General features: G+C 52.8%; 1 protein-coding gene across 2 annotated transcripts in view; it reads right to left on the bottom strand.

The window, feature by feature from the left end:
• SSH2 (slingshot protein phosphatase 2) overlaps nt 1–17,535 on the bottom strand; it is a 102,948-nt gene continuing 85,413 nt past the window's right edge. For both annotated transcript variants that reach the window (XM_068415881.1, XM_068415880.1), the window contains 5 exons: nt 17,230–17,276; nt 15,639–15,785; nt 12,467–12,667; nt 7,407–8,250; nt 1–6,127 (listed from right to left, as the gene is read on the bottom strand). In XM_068415881.1, the coding sequence (XP_068271982.1) occupies nt 4,172–6,127; nt 7,407–8,250; nt 12,467–12,667; nt 15,639–15,785; nt 17,230–17,276 (3,195 nt within the window). In that variant the 3' untranslated portion in view covers nt 1–4,171. The remainder of the gene's footprint in view (nt 6,128–7,406; nt 8,251–12,466; nt 12,668–15,638; nt 15,786–17,229; nt 17,277–17,535) is intronic.

Here is a 17,535-nt window from a genome sequence, read left to right as displayed (position 1 = left end):
TCATCTTCAAAATAAACCTTTATTCATTCGGTAACAAGAACATTGAATCTGCACATCAGTGCACGAGTTCACATTTAAAAACAGCTGAGCACATCAGTCATAAAGTCTTTAGGGGGAAAGGGGACGATCCCAGCCACCAAGGAAGATCCAGGAGGGGCGGACAGAAGCGCTGCCCTCCCCGGTTCGCAGCTCCACCGCCAGCCATCCCCGAGGGCTCGTGCTCCAGCACACGCTGCGGCCGGACTGCCCAGCCCTGGGGCCATCCCTACAAATCAGCTCATGGACGTCACATCTCCATAAAGGAAAATAAAGGCACTGGCACCTGCTCGTGTGCCACCAGAGGTGTCTGCAGCACAGGCAGGCTGTTAGCACCTCTGGCAGCACTGCCGGAGGGCGACCGAGAGCCCCCTGCCCAGCCCGGACCCCCCCTGCGCCAGGCCAGTGCCCACCTCTGCCCCGCACCAGTAAGGGCTCGGGGGGTCCCTCCCTTAGGGATCAGCACGGGGGTTTGCATGGAGCCAGGACCAGGTTAAGGCAGGATGCGTGACGGGAGCAGGGGACCTGCGGTGGGTATGGCTTTCTCCTGCCGCCGGGCTGGGAGAGCCCCCCGGGCAGGCACAGTGCCCACGCTGAACCCCAGCAGCTCCCCCCTCCCAGGAGGTGCCCAGCAGCAGAGCTGGGCTGGGATACCTGCCACAGGGTCTTCACTGGCAGCGGACACAGAGCTGACCCCTGCCCTGTTTGACATCCATGTGAGCCACGAACGGCGTCACCTCCTGCCCCTCCTGCCACCCGCTGGGACCGTGCCCCCAGGAAAGGGCCGAAAGGGGAGAGATTTGTACAGGTCACAACTTCTCAAGCAGACCGGACACACACACACACACACACCACCGAGTGCAACAGAACGCAGTGTAAAAACCAGTTTCACGCACACACTATCCTTTGTGCAAGGCTCACAGGGTACAGTACAGCCGGGCACGGGGCGGGCAGGGGGGGGATGGCCAAGATATTGTACAGGAGTCAATGTAAACAATGAGGCGTCCTCCGAGAGGGCTCTGCGAGAGACCACAACGGTTCCTTTGTACAAAAATGCCCTTAAACCAACACGGTTTCTCCTAAAACCCCTCTCTCAGCGAGGCCCGCCAGCTGCCGAGCGCTCTGGAGGTGCTGCTCCCTGCGGGGCACAAGAAGCTCTCATGGGGCCACCACAGGGACCAGGAGCGAGCCACCACCCACCCATGAGCCACCAGCATGGAGAAGGGACAACCGTCCCCAGGCAGAGAGCTCTGATGTGAGTGGCTTGGTGGCTTCATTGCCCAGACACTGGCCAAGGAGGACCGAGGGCCCCCAGAGAGCTGCATGCGGCGTGTCCCTCCAGCCCATTCCCCTTTCTGCCGGCCAGGTCAGAGCCTCCAGACCTCCACGGCCTTCATAACCCTGCAAGAGAACCACCTTCCCCGACCGAGAAAAAACACAGTGGTGCTGGGCCAGAGCCAAGGACACACGGACAGCAAAGCACCTCCCTGCGAGGGCCTTTGCCCCTTCGCTGCTCTCTCCAGCTGAAGCACCCAGACAGCAGCAGAGCACTGCAAGGAAGCAGCATTTCTGGTCTGCATGGAAGAGCCTTCCTATAGGGCATTCCTCCTGAGATCAAGCTGGGCAAAGAAACCTCAATCTGATCCCCTTCCTCCTCCTCCCTTCTCAAGGGAACAAATCATGCACAGGGCTTTCCCCTCCTGGGCAGCTCCTTGGCTCCAGGACGTGTTGCCAGCCAAGCACGCTCCCTCCAATGCAGGGCAGGCTTGGTGGCACCCCGTCCCTTCTGCCTGTGGAGGGGCAGGCAGCCGCGTCCTCGGGGTCGGGAACAGTGGGCAGAGGGGTCTGGTGAGGTTTGTGGGGGAGGCAAGGACTGAAACTGCCCTTCACAAGATGACATTAGCCACTTGGCCTTTCCGCACTGCTTGCCCAGCTCTGAAGCCAGCTGGAATGGGCTAGGAGAAGCCAAATGTCTTTCAGCGTCCCAAAGAAGTATTTGGCCTCTTGGGCCAGGGACTTGGGTGACTTCTAGTGACTCAAATGGCCGGGGATGACGTGCTATTTGACCCAAGACAGGGCCCTGCTGGGCTACTTCAGGCTGCGCTCCAGGTGACGGAGCTCAAGGAGCCGGAGGAGGACAGGGGACAGGCACGCTCACGGCCCCGTGCCTGGGCTGTGGAGCCCGGGAGCTACGGGAGGGCAGTGAGGTGGGGTTACCTTGCCAACTGCTCGTCTATCCTCTGCTCCTGGCTGCGGGCAAGCTGGGGGGTGAGGGACGCCCCTTCGCAGGGCAGACGCGTGCCGCTGCCCCGCGCTCCCCAGCGCGCTCCTCCGCCTCAGCACGAGCTGGTCCCACGGGAGCCCGCCGGGCTCCGCGGCACCAGCGCTGCTTTCTAGGCACGGCCTTGCCCCCGCTCCTCCCACCCGCACGCTCTGCGCTGGGCCTGCAGCAGCTGGAGCCATCCTGCGTCCTCTCCCCGCTCCACTCCTCCCGCAGGGCAGGTCTGGGCCGGAGCCAAGCACCAGCTAAGACACACTCTTCTGCTCCAGCCCTGCCTCAGAGCTCTCCTGCCACGGCCAAGCGCCTTTCTCCCTGCTCCTACAGCTCTGCTGATACACACTGCTGGAAACAAGGAGCTTTGATTTAGCCAAACTGCCCGGAAAATGTAAAATAATTTGCTGAAATTTGGAGCAGACCCCTCACACACAGGTTCTCCGGGGAAGCAAGAACCTGCAGAATGGCTCCGAGCGGTCGGCAGCTTTCCAGGCCGACCGGCACTTCTGAACCCTGCTTCAAGCAGGGGGGAGGCGGGCAGATACGTGGTGCCCTCCCGCAGAGGGTGACAGGGGCTCACGCAGGGCGGGAGGAGAAGGGACGCGTTTGGCAGAGGCTGGCACCAAGGCTCGCTTCTGGAAAGGGAAGACAGCTTACGGTGTCAGATCCACTCCCGGTTCTGTGCAGATGACAATGACCAGCACTGAGTTTGCGTAAGGTGGGTTTGTTTTCCAGTTTACAGAATGCAGTCTTGCCCTTTTTTTTAAAAAAAAACCCCATAGAAACGACCAAAAAAAAATTTCTATATAAATACCATATATACAATTTAGGCAAAAAAAGAAAAAACTTCCAGAAAACTTCCCTCCGGGCCGAGTGTCAGGAGTGACAGCAGAGAGGACAAAGCTTTGCATTCAGTAGGGGCAAACACGTCGTGTAACAATTATACCAGGTTTGGGAGTGACCAGGGGTGCCTGTGAGCGTGGCAGAGGCAAAGTCAGGCAGAGGAGAGAAGAACAGCTTTGGGGCAGAGGGGAGGCAGCAGGAGGGCAGAGGACAGATGGTATGGCCATGAACTTGGGAGGCCCACAGCAGTATTCAAGTAACGGGAGGGTTAAAACCCTAATGAGGCGTTTGTTTTAAAAGAACACTCTGGCTTTGGGGGGTCTCCTCCTCGCACCCGAGGAGGGGTGAGCCTGGCGAGGAGCTCTGCTCCACCCCACCACGACCTGGGCTCTGCGTGACCCCCAGCAGGAGGGGAGCGCTCGTCCCGGTGCCAGGCTGCCCAGGGCCCATCCGCCGGGAGGATTCACCCCCGGGTCCTCCATTTGGGGATGCACCGGCCAAACCGAGCCCGGGGGGTTTGTCCTGAAGCAGCTTTGTGAGCGATCTGCCAGCATCGTGGAGTTCCAGTTTGCAGAAATAAAGGAAAGGTCAAACAAAGGGACCTTGGCACAGCCTTCACATTTAGGGGGGCTCTCACCCCAACAACTGCCCAGCACCATTTCAAGGCATGGGGAAAATTCAAGTTAGGAACTAGGATCTGGTTCTAAGCAAAACTCCACCTCACCGAAGCAAGCCCACATAAATTTTCGCATGATAAAGGTGTTCTTTTAAAACAAACTAACAAAAAAAAAAAGAACATTTGAGGTTATCGGAGTTAAAAATCTTAAAAAAACCCAAACAGTCCTGCAGTCAGAGTCACACAGAAGAACCAACCCACACCTACGTGCGCCAGGAACAGTAAATGACAATATATATAAAATTAACCAATAAAGTGCATGTTCCTTATATTACACCTGCCCCTTGTGTGAACGCACCACCACGGGTTCCCGGTAAGAAATCACGGCCGAGGGCTCAGGATCACATAGTATTGTAGAGGGGATTGGTTGTCCGCTTTTTGTCATTGGTCTTTTTGAGCCTCCTCAGAGGGTGAGTTCTCCCGTGCTGCTGCCGGGGTGCGACAGCCAGACCTCGAGTGGGAGACAAGGAGTCCAGGACCTGCACCTGGAGCAGGGGAGGGCCCTCCTCGGAGGCAGTCCACGTCGGATCCGCGCTGGGTAACAAGCTCTGCTGGCTGGAGCCGCACTCTTTGGCGTACTGAGCCAGCGGCCTCTCCACCGGCTTGCTCTGGGCAATGCACTCGGCTGTTCTGAGCTGTTCCACAAAATGCCTGGCGGGCTCTGGGGAGGAAAGGCGATGCTTTCCGCACGCGCCTTCCGAGCCCCTCTCCGACCTCCCCCCACCAAAGCCTCGACCGAGGGCAACGCAGGTGAGAAGCACCGGGTTGGCATCGGAAGAGGCTGACTCCCTCTCAGATAAGTCGTCCTTGGAGAGGTCCAGGCAGTCCAGTTTGGCCAAGGATGCCGAGCGTTTCATGTGGGAGGGTGTGGTGAGCCCCGCGTGCCGGATCCGAGCCTCGATTTCCTTCGCTCGCTGCTTGACCAGCCCGGGGCTGCTGCTGCGCTCCTCCACGCTGTGGCTGCTGGAGCTGTGGGGGAGGCTGTAACACAGGAAAGAGATGTCCAGAAGGTCCATGTTTTCAGCGTGTTGGCTGGTGAAGTCCTCGCCGCTCAGCCGCCTCGAGGTGCCAGCACCCCCCCTGCAGAGAGCCTCGGGGCTGTCCCTGAACGGGAGAGTCGCGTCTCCCTCAATGTCACACGGTGTGACTGGCTCACTGTCTGTACCCGTGCTCTGCTCCGTGACGCCTTCCAGGTGCATTACGTAGGGGTAAGAAGCGCGATCTAAGCTGGCCGAAGGCGTAGAGGTCACCTGGGCAGAGGGGGAAGCAGCACCGAGGTGAACAGGTAACCCCCCACCTTCCTCGCTGGGGCTGCCCACAGTGAAGGTGGCCTGCTTGTGTACCGCGTGCTCCGGCAGCGCCAGCGCTCTGAGACAGGCCGGTGCCTTCTCCGAGCACAAGGAAGGGTTCAAGTTTTCATCTAAAGACGGGGCGGCCGCAGCCAGCCCGCCCTGCTCACAGCTTGCGTCGGGGCGCTCTGCAGGCTTGACTGTGGGAGTGTATTCAACGATTTCAATTCTCTTTGGGAGGAGGGAGGGCAGGGATGGCTCCTCCGGCCCATCAAATGAGACCACTGTCCTGTACTCTTGTGCCGCTCCCTCCGGCCCCGGGCTGGGCTCTGCAGGCAGGGACTCCTGCGCAGGGGAAGCGAGGGGCGCAGGCAGCTCTGCCCGGGGAGGCAGCAGCAGCTCCTCAGCGCCTGGCCCCCGCGCCCTGTCACCCCCCGGAGCCAGCTCCAGGGGCGGCTCCTCGCTCTTCCCCCGCGGCAGGAGCTCGGCAGCAGGAGAGTCGTTCCTGGAGTTCTTGCGGGTTGGTAAGATGCACACCGGGGATGCGTGCTGGTGCTCCTGCTCCTGTCTCAGGCGCTCCTCGAACTCCAGGGTGGCTCGTCGGACGGAGCCGGGGCACCACTTGGGCTCGGGGTTGATGGAGTCGCAAGGCTCTTGCTGCTCCCCACCAGGGCTGCTTTCCTCCAGGTCTGATTTACCAGAAGACGGCTGCAGAGAGGGGGCAGCTTCTTGCTCAGCTTGCAGAGGGTCCTTCTCCTTCTCCTCGTGTCCGGCACAGGGTCCTTCGCTCTGTTCCACCCTTTCCGATGCCCAAATCGCCTCCACTGGCAGGTCATGCACTGTGTTCCTCTTTGGTGTCTGGGTGAGGTTCGCTGAACCTTCTTTCTGCTGGACAGGTCCTGCTCCCTGGTTGATTGACTCGATCTCTGTGATAATTTCCTTCACAGAAATGGCATTCTCCGAGTGGGATCTCGTGAGATGGCCTGCGCTAGGCAGCTCAGGGACCTCCTGCAACACAGAAACAGGAGAATTACAAAGTGGACCAGCTGCGCCGACACACAGCAAATGGCAGCAGCTTAGAGGAAATGGGGGTGCAGGTCCCCAAAGGAACAAAGAGCGCACGTGCCAGTGCGTGGGGGTAGATTACAAGTGCTGTGATCACTAACGTAGAAGCATTATTGTCTCTGGGACTGCATTTAACATATTCCAGGCTGGATTTTCACCTAGACTGAGATTTAAGAACTTTTATTTAATTACCAGGAATTCCAAAGGGAAATTCTTTTTTTTTTTTATTAAAGTCCCATTAACAAAAAAAATCCTAATGCTGCTAAAAGTGCAGTTTTGAACTGAAAACGTGACAGATTCTGCTCACGTACGGGAGCAAACAGAAGTCCAGCATAAAGAACGACCGAGCACTGAAACGCTCTGGTTTCCCAGAGGAAAATGGCCAGAGAGGCTCCCCCATCCATGCAGACAGACGCTCCTTCTGCCAAAGCACTGGAGAGAGCGTCGGCCTATTCTCCTTGGAAGAGCTTTATTGCCTCACATGGAGATGGAAGAGATTCAAGCAATGCAGCGTGGAATTTAAATAAGAGAGGCTCCCAGAAAATGATGGCCCCAGACATCATCAGTCCCCGTGAGAGCCCTTGGGGGTGCAAAGCCATTGTAAGAGAAAGGTACCTCAATTCAGAGGTTACTAAATTTTGTCAGGAACACCTCTACCCATGAGAGGAGTGAGCCATGACATGCCTGATCCCATCACCCCAGGCCTGGACAGGCTCATTCTTTTTCTCCAGCAGTGGAAGCTCGGCATCGGCCTTGATTTACAATCCCAATGCTGGTGCAGGGAAAGGTGCCAGCTTTGTCCCGTTCTTTGGTGGATTTCTCAAGTCAGATAAATATCCACGCAGGCTGGGGGTGTTGGCTGGCCTCGGCTGCTCAGGGTTTGGCTGCATCAGTGGGTCAAGTCCCACCTATCTGCTCTCCTGATGCAAAACTCAAAAGTAAGTTTCTCATGAGAACAGCCCAGCAGGTCAGGTCAAGGTCGACTCAGCCGGTGCCCTGCCACTGCCAGCAAACAGATGTTTAAGGAAAAAGTGCAGGAAAGGGCAAACAGCTAGAAGTGAAGAAAAGGGGAAGCATCTAGCAGTGCCTCCCCAAAACAGCTACACTGTTCAGTGAAAGCCAGGGTTAGAAAATCCTCTGGCCACAGCAACCCCACAGCAAGAGAGCTACCCACAGACAGGTTCAAGCAGCAGTACCTAAAAAACAAGCAAGTTATTTTAACCTTTTGCTGTTCTTCATCTGTGGAAGAGTCATCCGATGCCTGAGGAGAGTTCCCACAGCTGTTCCTTTGAGCATCTGCACCCCCATCCGCAGCAGGCAGCACTTCCAGCACGGACACCCTGGAGACCCCGTTCCTTCCGCTCCCCTGCTCCTCCGTCCTGGAATGGGAGCAGGTGCGTGACCGGCTCTCCTGGGAAAGCTCCACGAATTTCTCCAAAGCACTGAAGAAATCAATCCTGTCTGAACCAAGGTCTGTCACTTCGGGGTGGGGATTCTGTTGGAGACTTGGGGAATTTTGGTTTGGTGATTGGGGAAAGTCTTTTAAGCACGAAGTGAATTCTTCCATGGGAACCAAGTGCACATTCATATCAGGCTTAAGAGCATCTTTTTCTAGATCGTCCACTGTCAAATCAGGAAACTCCGTTATTTCCAAGGGGTGCTGGAGTTGCATTAAGGCCTCAGAAGCACGGCAGTTATCAGGGGGGACAGAGTCTACACAACATCCTGCTGTACAGCCGTTGATATTGTTCAGGTTCAGCTTGTCCTCCATCTGCTCAGCGTGGAAGTCTCGACACGTAAACTCTAAGTGGATCCTTCTCTCCTTCACACACATCTCCTCGATCATGTTTGCGTCCTCTGGGAGCTGCTGCTCCCTGTCCAGCTCAGCTGAGTAGATGGGAGACATCGGCTGCTGGTTGTCGTTGGTCTTCGCCTCCGAGATCTGGTCGGCCGAGGTGGTGATCTCCTTTTTGTTCAGCTCCAGCCCAGACTTGCAGATGGGCTCGTGATGGTCCGAGAGGTCACTGTCCGAGTGCGAGCGCCACAGCTTATTGTGCCGCTGTTTGCTGCGGGGAAGGAAAGCAAATGAAAACATTGGGTCGTGTTTTCACATACCAGAGCCAGACCCACTTTGTTGTAAAAGGATGCAACCTACGTGAAAAACCGTGCCAAGTACTGAGTCACTGACCACAAGTGCAGCTTCACCTAAACAGCTCAGGGCCAAACCTGCTGCTGGAGAAGCTGATCCAATAACAAGCCACTTCCCAGTAGATAAATCCCACGGCACCATTCTGCTCCACACACACATGCTCCCCAGCAGTATTTTATCAGTCTACTCAACAAATGCAATGTTTCATTGACTACCGAATTTGGTCCTTTCTCAGCCAGCAAGCACTTTTTCATTTGCTAGCAGGTGAGCAACGACCAGAAAAGACAGGGTGCCTAGGCCTGGACGTGAGTGGATGGTGGACACTGAATGAAGTCCAATTTCCCTTGTGGCTCCTTCTTTGAATAGCTTTGGTGACCAATAGCTGGGCTCTGGTAACCAAGGAGGCAGGGTGGGGTCAGTGGATGTGGGTGTGTGTAAAACACAGGAGACATCCTCAACAGTCAACAAGCAGCCCAAAACATCACCTGCCTTTCACAGGAAGGAAGCTCAAGAGTTCTCCAGCTCTTGGAAAGCCCCTTCAGGAAGGTCTGAGCAGTCACAAGGCCAAGCAACTGCCAGCGGCATTGTACCACCTTCCTTAATCTCCACCTGCCAAAAACCCAGCCCATGCCCCTCGGCTTACAGAGAGCAAAGGAGGCAACTTCTGGCAGTGAAACCACACCAGGTAGCCATGTCTGCAAGGGCCTTGCTGAGCCACCATGGCCACGGGGCTGTGCTTCCACCATTTGCCCCTAGGAGGAGAGCAGATACCACAGAAAGGTCCTTGGATCTACAGGAGACCTTGCAAAACCTCTCCAGTCCCTGGCTAGCGTGAGCGGGCGCTCCCAGACACATCCATTGGCTGCAGTGTTAATTAACAGCTGCTGTTGAACTAATTACAATGTACCAGTTTAGCTGCAGGTGCCCAACAGCTAAGGAAAATAATCCATCACAGATTTAGCTTTCCAACCTCGTAAGTCAGCTACAACCTTCACGTATGACACAGGACAGAATCAGGTCCCTTCAGATGAGAGGGGGATCAAGACTAGAGGCCAAAAGGCATTGCTCTGGCATGCACATGCTCTAACGGGTTTTGGAGCAAGGTTTGACACCGGCAGCTTGTCCGTGAGGCAGGTTGCTGCTGAGGCTCTGTATGGGATGCCAAAGATTTCTCACGTCTTTGCTCATGTAACCTGGGGAGAAGATGCTGATGTTTTCTGAGGGCACTCCCCACCCCAGTGCTTCAGTGCTCAAATCCGCACTCTGCCGCACGCCTGATTTTGAAAGTCAAAATTACCCTCATGCATGAACGAACCAAACTTGCCTAGCACAGCCTTGATCTGAGAATCAAAACAGAAGTCAACAACTGCTGGGAGAGGTCTATTGCATTAACTTTTAATCTCACACTTCCTCCAGTCTTACAACCTGCAAGAGGTGCTAAAAGCAGGGTCAGCGAACAGGAGTCCCTGCCCCTTCCTAGAGCCCGCAGCCACCTCTTGACCTCGCTGGGCAGCGTTCCCAGAGTGGGGAGAACAGCCCACGGCAGCCCAGGTGTTTGGCGTGCTGGGCACAGCGCAAGGTCTGGGGACAGCGCCAGGGCTGGCCAGCTCGTGTCCCCCCAGCCTTGGAGCAGGAGCCCCCCACACCTCCCACCACGCTGCAGCCAGCTCTCCAGGCCCCGCTATACAACTACTGCTGTCGATTCACAAGTTGCACAAGGCATAGGGGATCCCAAACACTGTTTTCCTATAACTTATCCATAACTAATAAAAGAAACAGGGCTGGCTTGGCCTTCCTGTGTCTGTCACCAGAGGAAGGGGACAGTTTAACCCCAGGAAGGTATGACAGTCCCAAAGAGCAAAACACGCTTCTTGTTGTGAGTAAAAGCAGGCAGGGGGTTTTCATTTTACAGCTGGAAAACATACCCCAGTTGCTACAACCCCAACACAAAACTGTAACTAGATAGTGTGAGCACATGGCTGCCCTCACATACCTTCCCTCTGAAATTGGAGCAGTCACATGAGAGTGAATCTGTTGGTTTTTTGGTTTTTAACCTGTCCTGGAATACTGCAGCAATAAAGAAGGTGGCCAGAGGGCAAAGCTAAATAACACAGAGAAGACAGGGAACAAAGGAGTTTGGAGCTGAGAAAGGAACTGCATAAGAGAGGCCATTCCTTGCTTCAGTGAAGCTTCATTTACTGCAGGCTTTTTAGTCTTGCACACAGAGATGTAATGCACTGCTCTTGCATTTTTAAAGCCTCACAAGTAATCCTGTTCGTGCCACTGTATGGGGACTTGCAGAGTAGGTCAGGAGCAGCGGTGTGCTTAAGCGGGAGGGGAGCCACACACCATATAAATGATGGCAGCAAGAAAGATTTACCTCCTGAAAAATAAATTACTGGAAGACAGGAAAAAAAAATATCCTTAACCCAAATGTTTGTGCAGGGTGGCTTTGCAGGTGTGCCACCCAACTACCAGACTGACAGGTTACCTAAACCAACTGCAGGGCTGAGGGCTTGAAGATGTGACACACCAGCTGCTCCCAGCCCAGGGCTCCTCACAGGTGTGCACCAACCTGTTGCAAAGCACGTTGGCACGTTTTTCCACATCTGAAAAGCTTCTTTTCCTCCATCCAGTCTACCCCAGCGAGATCTAATCTCCCAGTCTGCTCAGTGCTACACAGCACACCACACTGGTAAGGTCACCTCTGGCTCAGAGTTAAGCACTGACCTTTATTAACTGGTGCCAGCAGCATGCTTGGTGTCACACAAGGTACCAAAGGCAGGTGTGGGGTCTGTCTCAAAGGGAGAGCACAATTTCTTAAAATATCTATTCCACTGTGATCTATCCTGAGACTCCATACTACTCGGCTGCTTTTTCAGAGAGAAAGAGGGTCATTATGGCAGTCAACACTTGGGGAGTAGGGGGACAGGAAGGCAGGGATGGGAAGAGGTGGAGGACAAAGACCCTGTGGGTGCACCTGATCAGGGAATAGGCTGGGAGGGCCCTCAGGTTGCGAATCTGTGCAGAGAGGGAAAGCAGCAGCACACCTCAGTGACAGGAGGAGCTTACACCAGGGGTTTGGTGTAAAAATTGGGAATTCAGACCTAGCCCAGCAGCAGAGATAGCCAGACTGCTGGGAGCAGGTGGAGAGCAAAGGAGGAACGATAAGACAGCACAGAAAAAGGGAAAGGAAGTCTCTGCAAGTGGAGAGGACAGACCCAAAGGGACAAAACCACGCAGAGGACAGAGGTGGGAAGCGTGCCCTAAAGAGAGCACGAGTGCCCGAGCTGCTGTAAACCACAGCATAAGGCAAGCACCTTTCAGCAGCACCAAGAAGCTATGAAATAATTACACATGCTAAGAGCCACCTCCTGTGGCAGAAGGCTCAGCTTGAGTAATTCTGCTTGCTTCAGATCTGCTCCCTGGCAAAGCACACCAGGATCCTAAACAAAATACCGTAATCTGGCAAAACACAGAGTATCACTACCTCCTTCCAGCTGATCACGTGAAGACGTTGCTTAACACAGCTTACAAGTGGATTTCTCAGAAACATGCAATATTTATGTCTTTTTGCTGATCAGGTGATAGGCTTGGGATTACAACACGCTTGCCCATACCCAGGCCCAGCTCCAGGCCAGCCTCAGGACTCCACGCAGGAATAAACACCGCTGTTGCAATGCACAGAACATCCTGTCCCCTCCCCTAACAGCAACACTTACCGAAGGGATCTAAATAAAACCAGACCAGCTGCTGAGGAGGGGCATGGTCAACAGGGAACTGTAAGGCTGAGATGGAGACAAAGCGAGTTCTCTGCCAAGTGATGTTGCGAGCAATAGGGACATCATTTATCTCTGCTGGAGGCTGTGCAGCTCTGAACGCTGCATTCAGATGGCAGTTCATGGGACGCTACTCTCCAAAAAACAGCCATCCTAGAAGCCAAACAGCCTCCTGAAAGCTCTTTATTACACCCATTTTCCCAGGCTCAGCTGAGATACCCCACGCAAACAGAGCGCTGTCTTTCCCAAGACAATCACGACCTTACATAACGCAGCAGTGAAAGTTCTAATTAAAATAATGGAGTCAATCATTTAAGTGTTATCCCAGTAATCCGGGTCAATCCTTCCACTCACCTGGCCAGCAGGATCCCTTGGTATTCCTCCAGCTGCCGCATAAAGCTGGGGTTGGGCTTGGTGACGGTGCGCCGCTCCTTCACGTAGTCGTAAGCCCTGTCCAGGTTCCAGCCGTACTCCTTCATGGCGTAGGCGATCACCGTGGATGCCGAGCGGCTCACTCCCATCTTGCAGTGCACCAGGCACTTAGAACCATTTTTCCTGAAGCAGGAGAAAGACAAAAGAGGATCATTAACTAGAAAACAGCCTCTAAGAAGCTTAAGAAAATAGCAACTTCTTTACCAGGGCATTATCAAACACATTTTCTACGCCGTGGCCACTGTTGAAGTCTGGGATGTGATCTGATAATCCAATTTATAAACTGGAGCAAGACACACAAAGAAAGCGAAGAACAAGGTCTTAATATTCGTAACAGATTTTGCTAGAACAAGTCTTCTGAAGCTTTTGTCACAACTTGGACAAATATCAGTTGTTTGCAGAGATTTCTGAAGACTGCTAAAGACTAATAAGGCATCCTTGAACCCAGCCCAACTGGTATCAAGCAGTATTCCAAATAAAAAAGGGCATCTACCACACAAACGTGGCGTGACAGTTTAGAAACACATCCCTGGGAGATACTGAGCAGTTCGGGGCAGCCTCTAGCACAAAGATGTTCTTCTACTGCAAACTTTTGACAGCATATTATTGGGTTTGGCAATTGGCTGAACAAGACCAACACTGCTTTAGCCAGGTGTGTGAAACCCCAGCCTAGGTTCTATCCACATCTCTCGAGACACTGGTAGGTGCAAATCCAGCCTAAAGCCCCACGGACCAACCTGGCAGATTTTTCTTGATCCCACTGTTTCTTAGGACTGGCTATAGGTAGAAAGCTCACCCCCTCGCTCTCTTTGTAGCAGTCCTTCACCTCGGTACCTGTCCAAATGCAAGCGAGTGGAAAAGATGACCTCCCACGGCTGGAGGCAGAGACCTCAAATGATGGCTGCAGTGCAGCACCCTTCTGCAATCACATGGAAGATCCTTCAGCTTTAACTCAATTTTTTCTTACTGAAGGCAAAGCAAACAGTGCCTTTGAGCGCAATGAGCAGCTCCTCTGCTTGGCGAGGCTGGTATAGAGCCTGAAAGGGCAGCCAGCACCCTGTTCCAAGGAATTAAAAAACATGTGTTTGCCGTGAAATACGAGGAGGAAGGCTATGGCCCTTCTCTGTGAACCCCGTGTGCTGGGCAGCACTGGCACGGGGCAGGCTGAGAGAATTTGGGTTTGGCACCTTTAATTTTCTCCTTTAAGTGCTCGGTTTTCTGGATTGCCAGCCACGTGAACTTCCCCCAGGACAAACCAGGAGGCCACAGAGCACACACAGTCATGTGCCTCGACAAGCTCAGACCTCAGCTGCTCGCAGCTGTCTGAGCCTGTACCTGCATCCACGCTCCCCAGACACTCTGAGAGCTGTCTGCACTGTCTGGGGCACGCTGGGCTATAGCTGCCTTTAGACTGCTCTAAGACTTTCTCAACTTTGCAAATCAAATTAGTCAAAACATTGCAATGCTTTTGGTGATTAAAAAAAAACCCCAAACACAACAAGCAGACAGGGCAATGAAGGGGGTACAGTAATTGCCCCAGTGTGGAAGATTATTAACTTCTGTCACCTCACACACAGTACTGAGGCCCAACAGTTTAACCCCAATGGAAAATATTCTGGGCAGGAGAATACTTCTGAGGATGACAACAATTCAAAATCAATACTTAAGGGAATACAATGATGTCTTTTAAAGAAATCATAGAACGGTTTGGGTTGGAAGGGACCTTAAAGATCATCTAGTTCCAACCCCCCTGCCATGGGCAGGGACACCTTCCACTAGACCAGGTTGCTCCAAGCCCCATCCAGCCTGGCCTTGAACACTGCCAGGGAGGGGGCAGCCACAGCTGCTCTGGGCAACCTGGGCCAGGGTCTCACTACCCTCACAGTAAAGAATTTCTTCCTAAGATCAAATCTAAATCTCTCCTCTTTCAGTTTAAAACCATTCCTCCTCATCCTATCACTCCATGCCCTTGTAAAAAGCCCCTCTCCAGCTTTCCTGTACTGGAAGGTGCTAGAAGGTCTCCCCGGAGCCTTCTCTTCTCCAGGCTGAACAGCCCCAGCTCTCTCAGCCTGTCTCCAGAGCAGAGGTGCTCCAGCCCTCTGAGCATCTTCGTGGCCTCCTCTGGACTCGCTCCAACAGCTCCATGTCCTCTGATATGCTGGGGGCCCCAGAGCTGGATGTAGCACTGCAGGGGGGGTCTCACAAGAGCGGAGTAAAGGGGCAGAGTCCCCTCCCTCAACCTGCTGGCCACACTGCTTTTGATGCAGCCCTATCATCATTTTGATGCAGCCCTATCATCTTAAATAAGTCTTGAGCCATACTCAAACAAGTCAGCTTTTAAAGGCTATGAGACATTGCAAGCACCACCTATAGTTAAGAGATGACAGACTTCTGTAATGGCAGTAACACTTCAAAGGCAACATACGCCAATCTGCTTTCTGACCAGTTTTCCCTTAAGAAGGCTGCTGAATTAACTGGAGACAGCTCATAACTGGGATGCAGTTCTTTGCAGCAAAAAGGCCCTACTTTCAGCATCTGCTATCAGATTACTCTCTGTAGCTGACAGCTCAGAGACCTACACAGGCATTTACTCCTGTTAAAGGGAAGACTTTGCTCTGGAGCATTACACTACAAGAAATCACTTCCAGACTGTGGGCTTCACTGTACAACCTCACAAGGCAGGGAACAGCTTATGTTTGTGTTTGGCTTATAAGGTTTTGCTTCTTACTTTTGTTAAACCCTGCTCCATTTGTTACTGCCCTTTCCTCCCACCAGTACCTCTGCAGATCCATTGCATTTCCTAAGCAGAAGGCAAACTGTTAGCTCTCTAGTACAGGAATGATCTCCTCCACTGTTTGCTGGGACTGCAACTGGGCAGAAACCCCTCACTACTCCTACCTGCTCCTTGCACAAGCACCCGCCAGAACGAACATTTGTGGAAGGCAACCCTAATGCTTAGATAGAAACTACAAGATGAAAATGCTTTGATCCTAGGTGGGCATGGAGGAAAAGCAGTTAAGAAAATCAGTGGGAAAACATAAAATGCTTAGTATACATCTTCTAAATGTGTTTGTTCTGTTCTGAAAAGACTTACTTTGCCTTGGAGATGAATTTGTAGGTGTCATTCCAGTAAGCCAGAAGATCTGTTGCTTCTTCATCATATACCCGAATATTATGGTATTCAAAGAGTCCAGGGAAGAAGTTATCTATTTCTCGAGTCACATTCAAAATATACCGCACCCTGCATGGAAACAGACAGCAGATAAACATGCAGAGTGTGCAGAACACAGCTAGTTCAGAGAGACACCACAGCTGCTACACAACAGCCTTGCCTTGCTTTGCGAGTGGCAAAACTCAAAGCATTTGAAGTTGCAGCCTTGAACGTACCTCCTTGGAAACCAGGACTGCAAGGAAGCAGTGGCTAACACAGACCAAGGGTCTTGCTGAGCAACTTAGAGCCCAGCCTCTGATAAAAGGGCTTCCATCCACCCCGGAGAGAAACTTCCTCTCCAGTATGTCACGTTACACTGCCTGCCCACCATCTCTCTATCCTAAGCGCCAGCAACACTTGTGTCACAGGAGCTTCTGCACAGACTGTTCAATTAGTGTTTGGACACTTTCTCACAGCCCTTTTGTGAATCTCTCCTCCTGCTGCACCAACACCACAGGAAGACTGAAGGCAGAAGCTCGTGAGCAATATCACAGTTAAACAAATGCATAAAATAACTACAGAGAGATGTAACAGACAATGAGCCACTGGGGAGGATTTATTTCTTATCCCTAAATTTTCTGGAAAGGAAACTGCTAGAGAAAGCATACGGTATTTATGTACACTACATCCAGTATTTTTAGGTGAGGGTTACTCTTAAGATGCTTATGAACTGCACTCATGCTGGGATATCAGTCAGAACAAGAGCACTCCCTTTTCCCTAGCAGGTATGAGATCACTGGCAGTCAAGTAGGACCTGTCTGACCCAAGGAAATGGCAGCAGACCCTGAGCTGAATGAGGAGAGTCAGTTTTGCCAGGCTGATCCTCCGAGGCACAGAAGTATGCTATCAATTCAATTTAGCAGAGTGATTAGTTTTTTTCCACTGGATTGGCACAAATAAGCCAAACCCGTAAATAATGATTTAATTGCAAAATCTTGGTACTTAGATCCAGCTGGCCTAGAGAAAGGACACTCTAAGCTTAAGCCTGAAAGGTAGAAAGGGCAGGAGACAAAGGAACCCACCTGAGAGCTACAGGACTTCACTTCCTACTGGGCCCCACTCAAAGCAACAAATGCTCTTTTACAGATTTTCCTTCCTGCCGCAGTCCGGAGGTCCAGGCTCCAAAGCGCCTCTGTAATTGTGAGACCTCAGTCCAGAACAACGGGCTGGAGCAGAGGGCACAGAGCCAACGACGCAGCATCCAGTTAAGTAATTGTAGCTTTTTGCTACTTGTAGCTATGAGATTGCTGGCTTCCTTTGTTCGCCAAAGGGATGTCAGTCAAGGTCAGGGAACAAGATTCTTTTACTTTAGGGTGCCTGTTTGTGGGACGTGGAGTTTGGAGGAAGCAAGAGCTTGTTTGGATCTGCAAACCCTTTAGTAAGACTCAGGTTACACAGCAGGTATGGAATAGAGTTGGTTGCATAGGCAAGTGTTGAGACCAGGCTTTTAAGCTGATGGCCTGAAGCTACTTACCCTCTCTTCTGCAAGTCTTCCAGATTGGAGGCATTCCATTCTGAGCCCTGCAGGGAGAACACACAAAGGGACACATCAGCCGGAAGGAAGGCATGGCCAGACAACTGAGGGAGGGAGGGAGGGACTGTCACCAGTGAACTGGAGGAGGAAGCTGGCCAGCCATGTGTTGGAGAGCGAGGGTCTTTTGAGTAAATGGGTACACAAAAGAGTGGTAACAGAGCTGCTGTTCAGCACCTTATCTCGCCCCATTAACCAGATCTATTCTGAAGCTACAAGCAGCTCTGCAAAGCAGGAGCCCAGCACCAT

This window comes from Nyctibius grandis, chromosome 18, assembly GCF_013368605.1.
Source record: "Nyctibius grandis isolate bNycGra1 chromosome 18, bNycGra1.pri, whole genome shotgun sequence".
Classification (NCBI taxonomy): Eukaryota; Metazoa; Chordata; class Aves; order Nyctibiiformes; family Nyctibiidae; genus Nyctibius; species Nyctibius grandis.
This window is presented reverse-complemented; position numbering and strand designations above follow the sequence as displayed.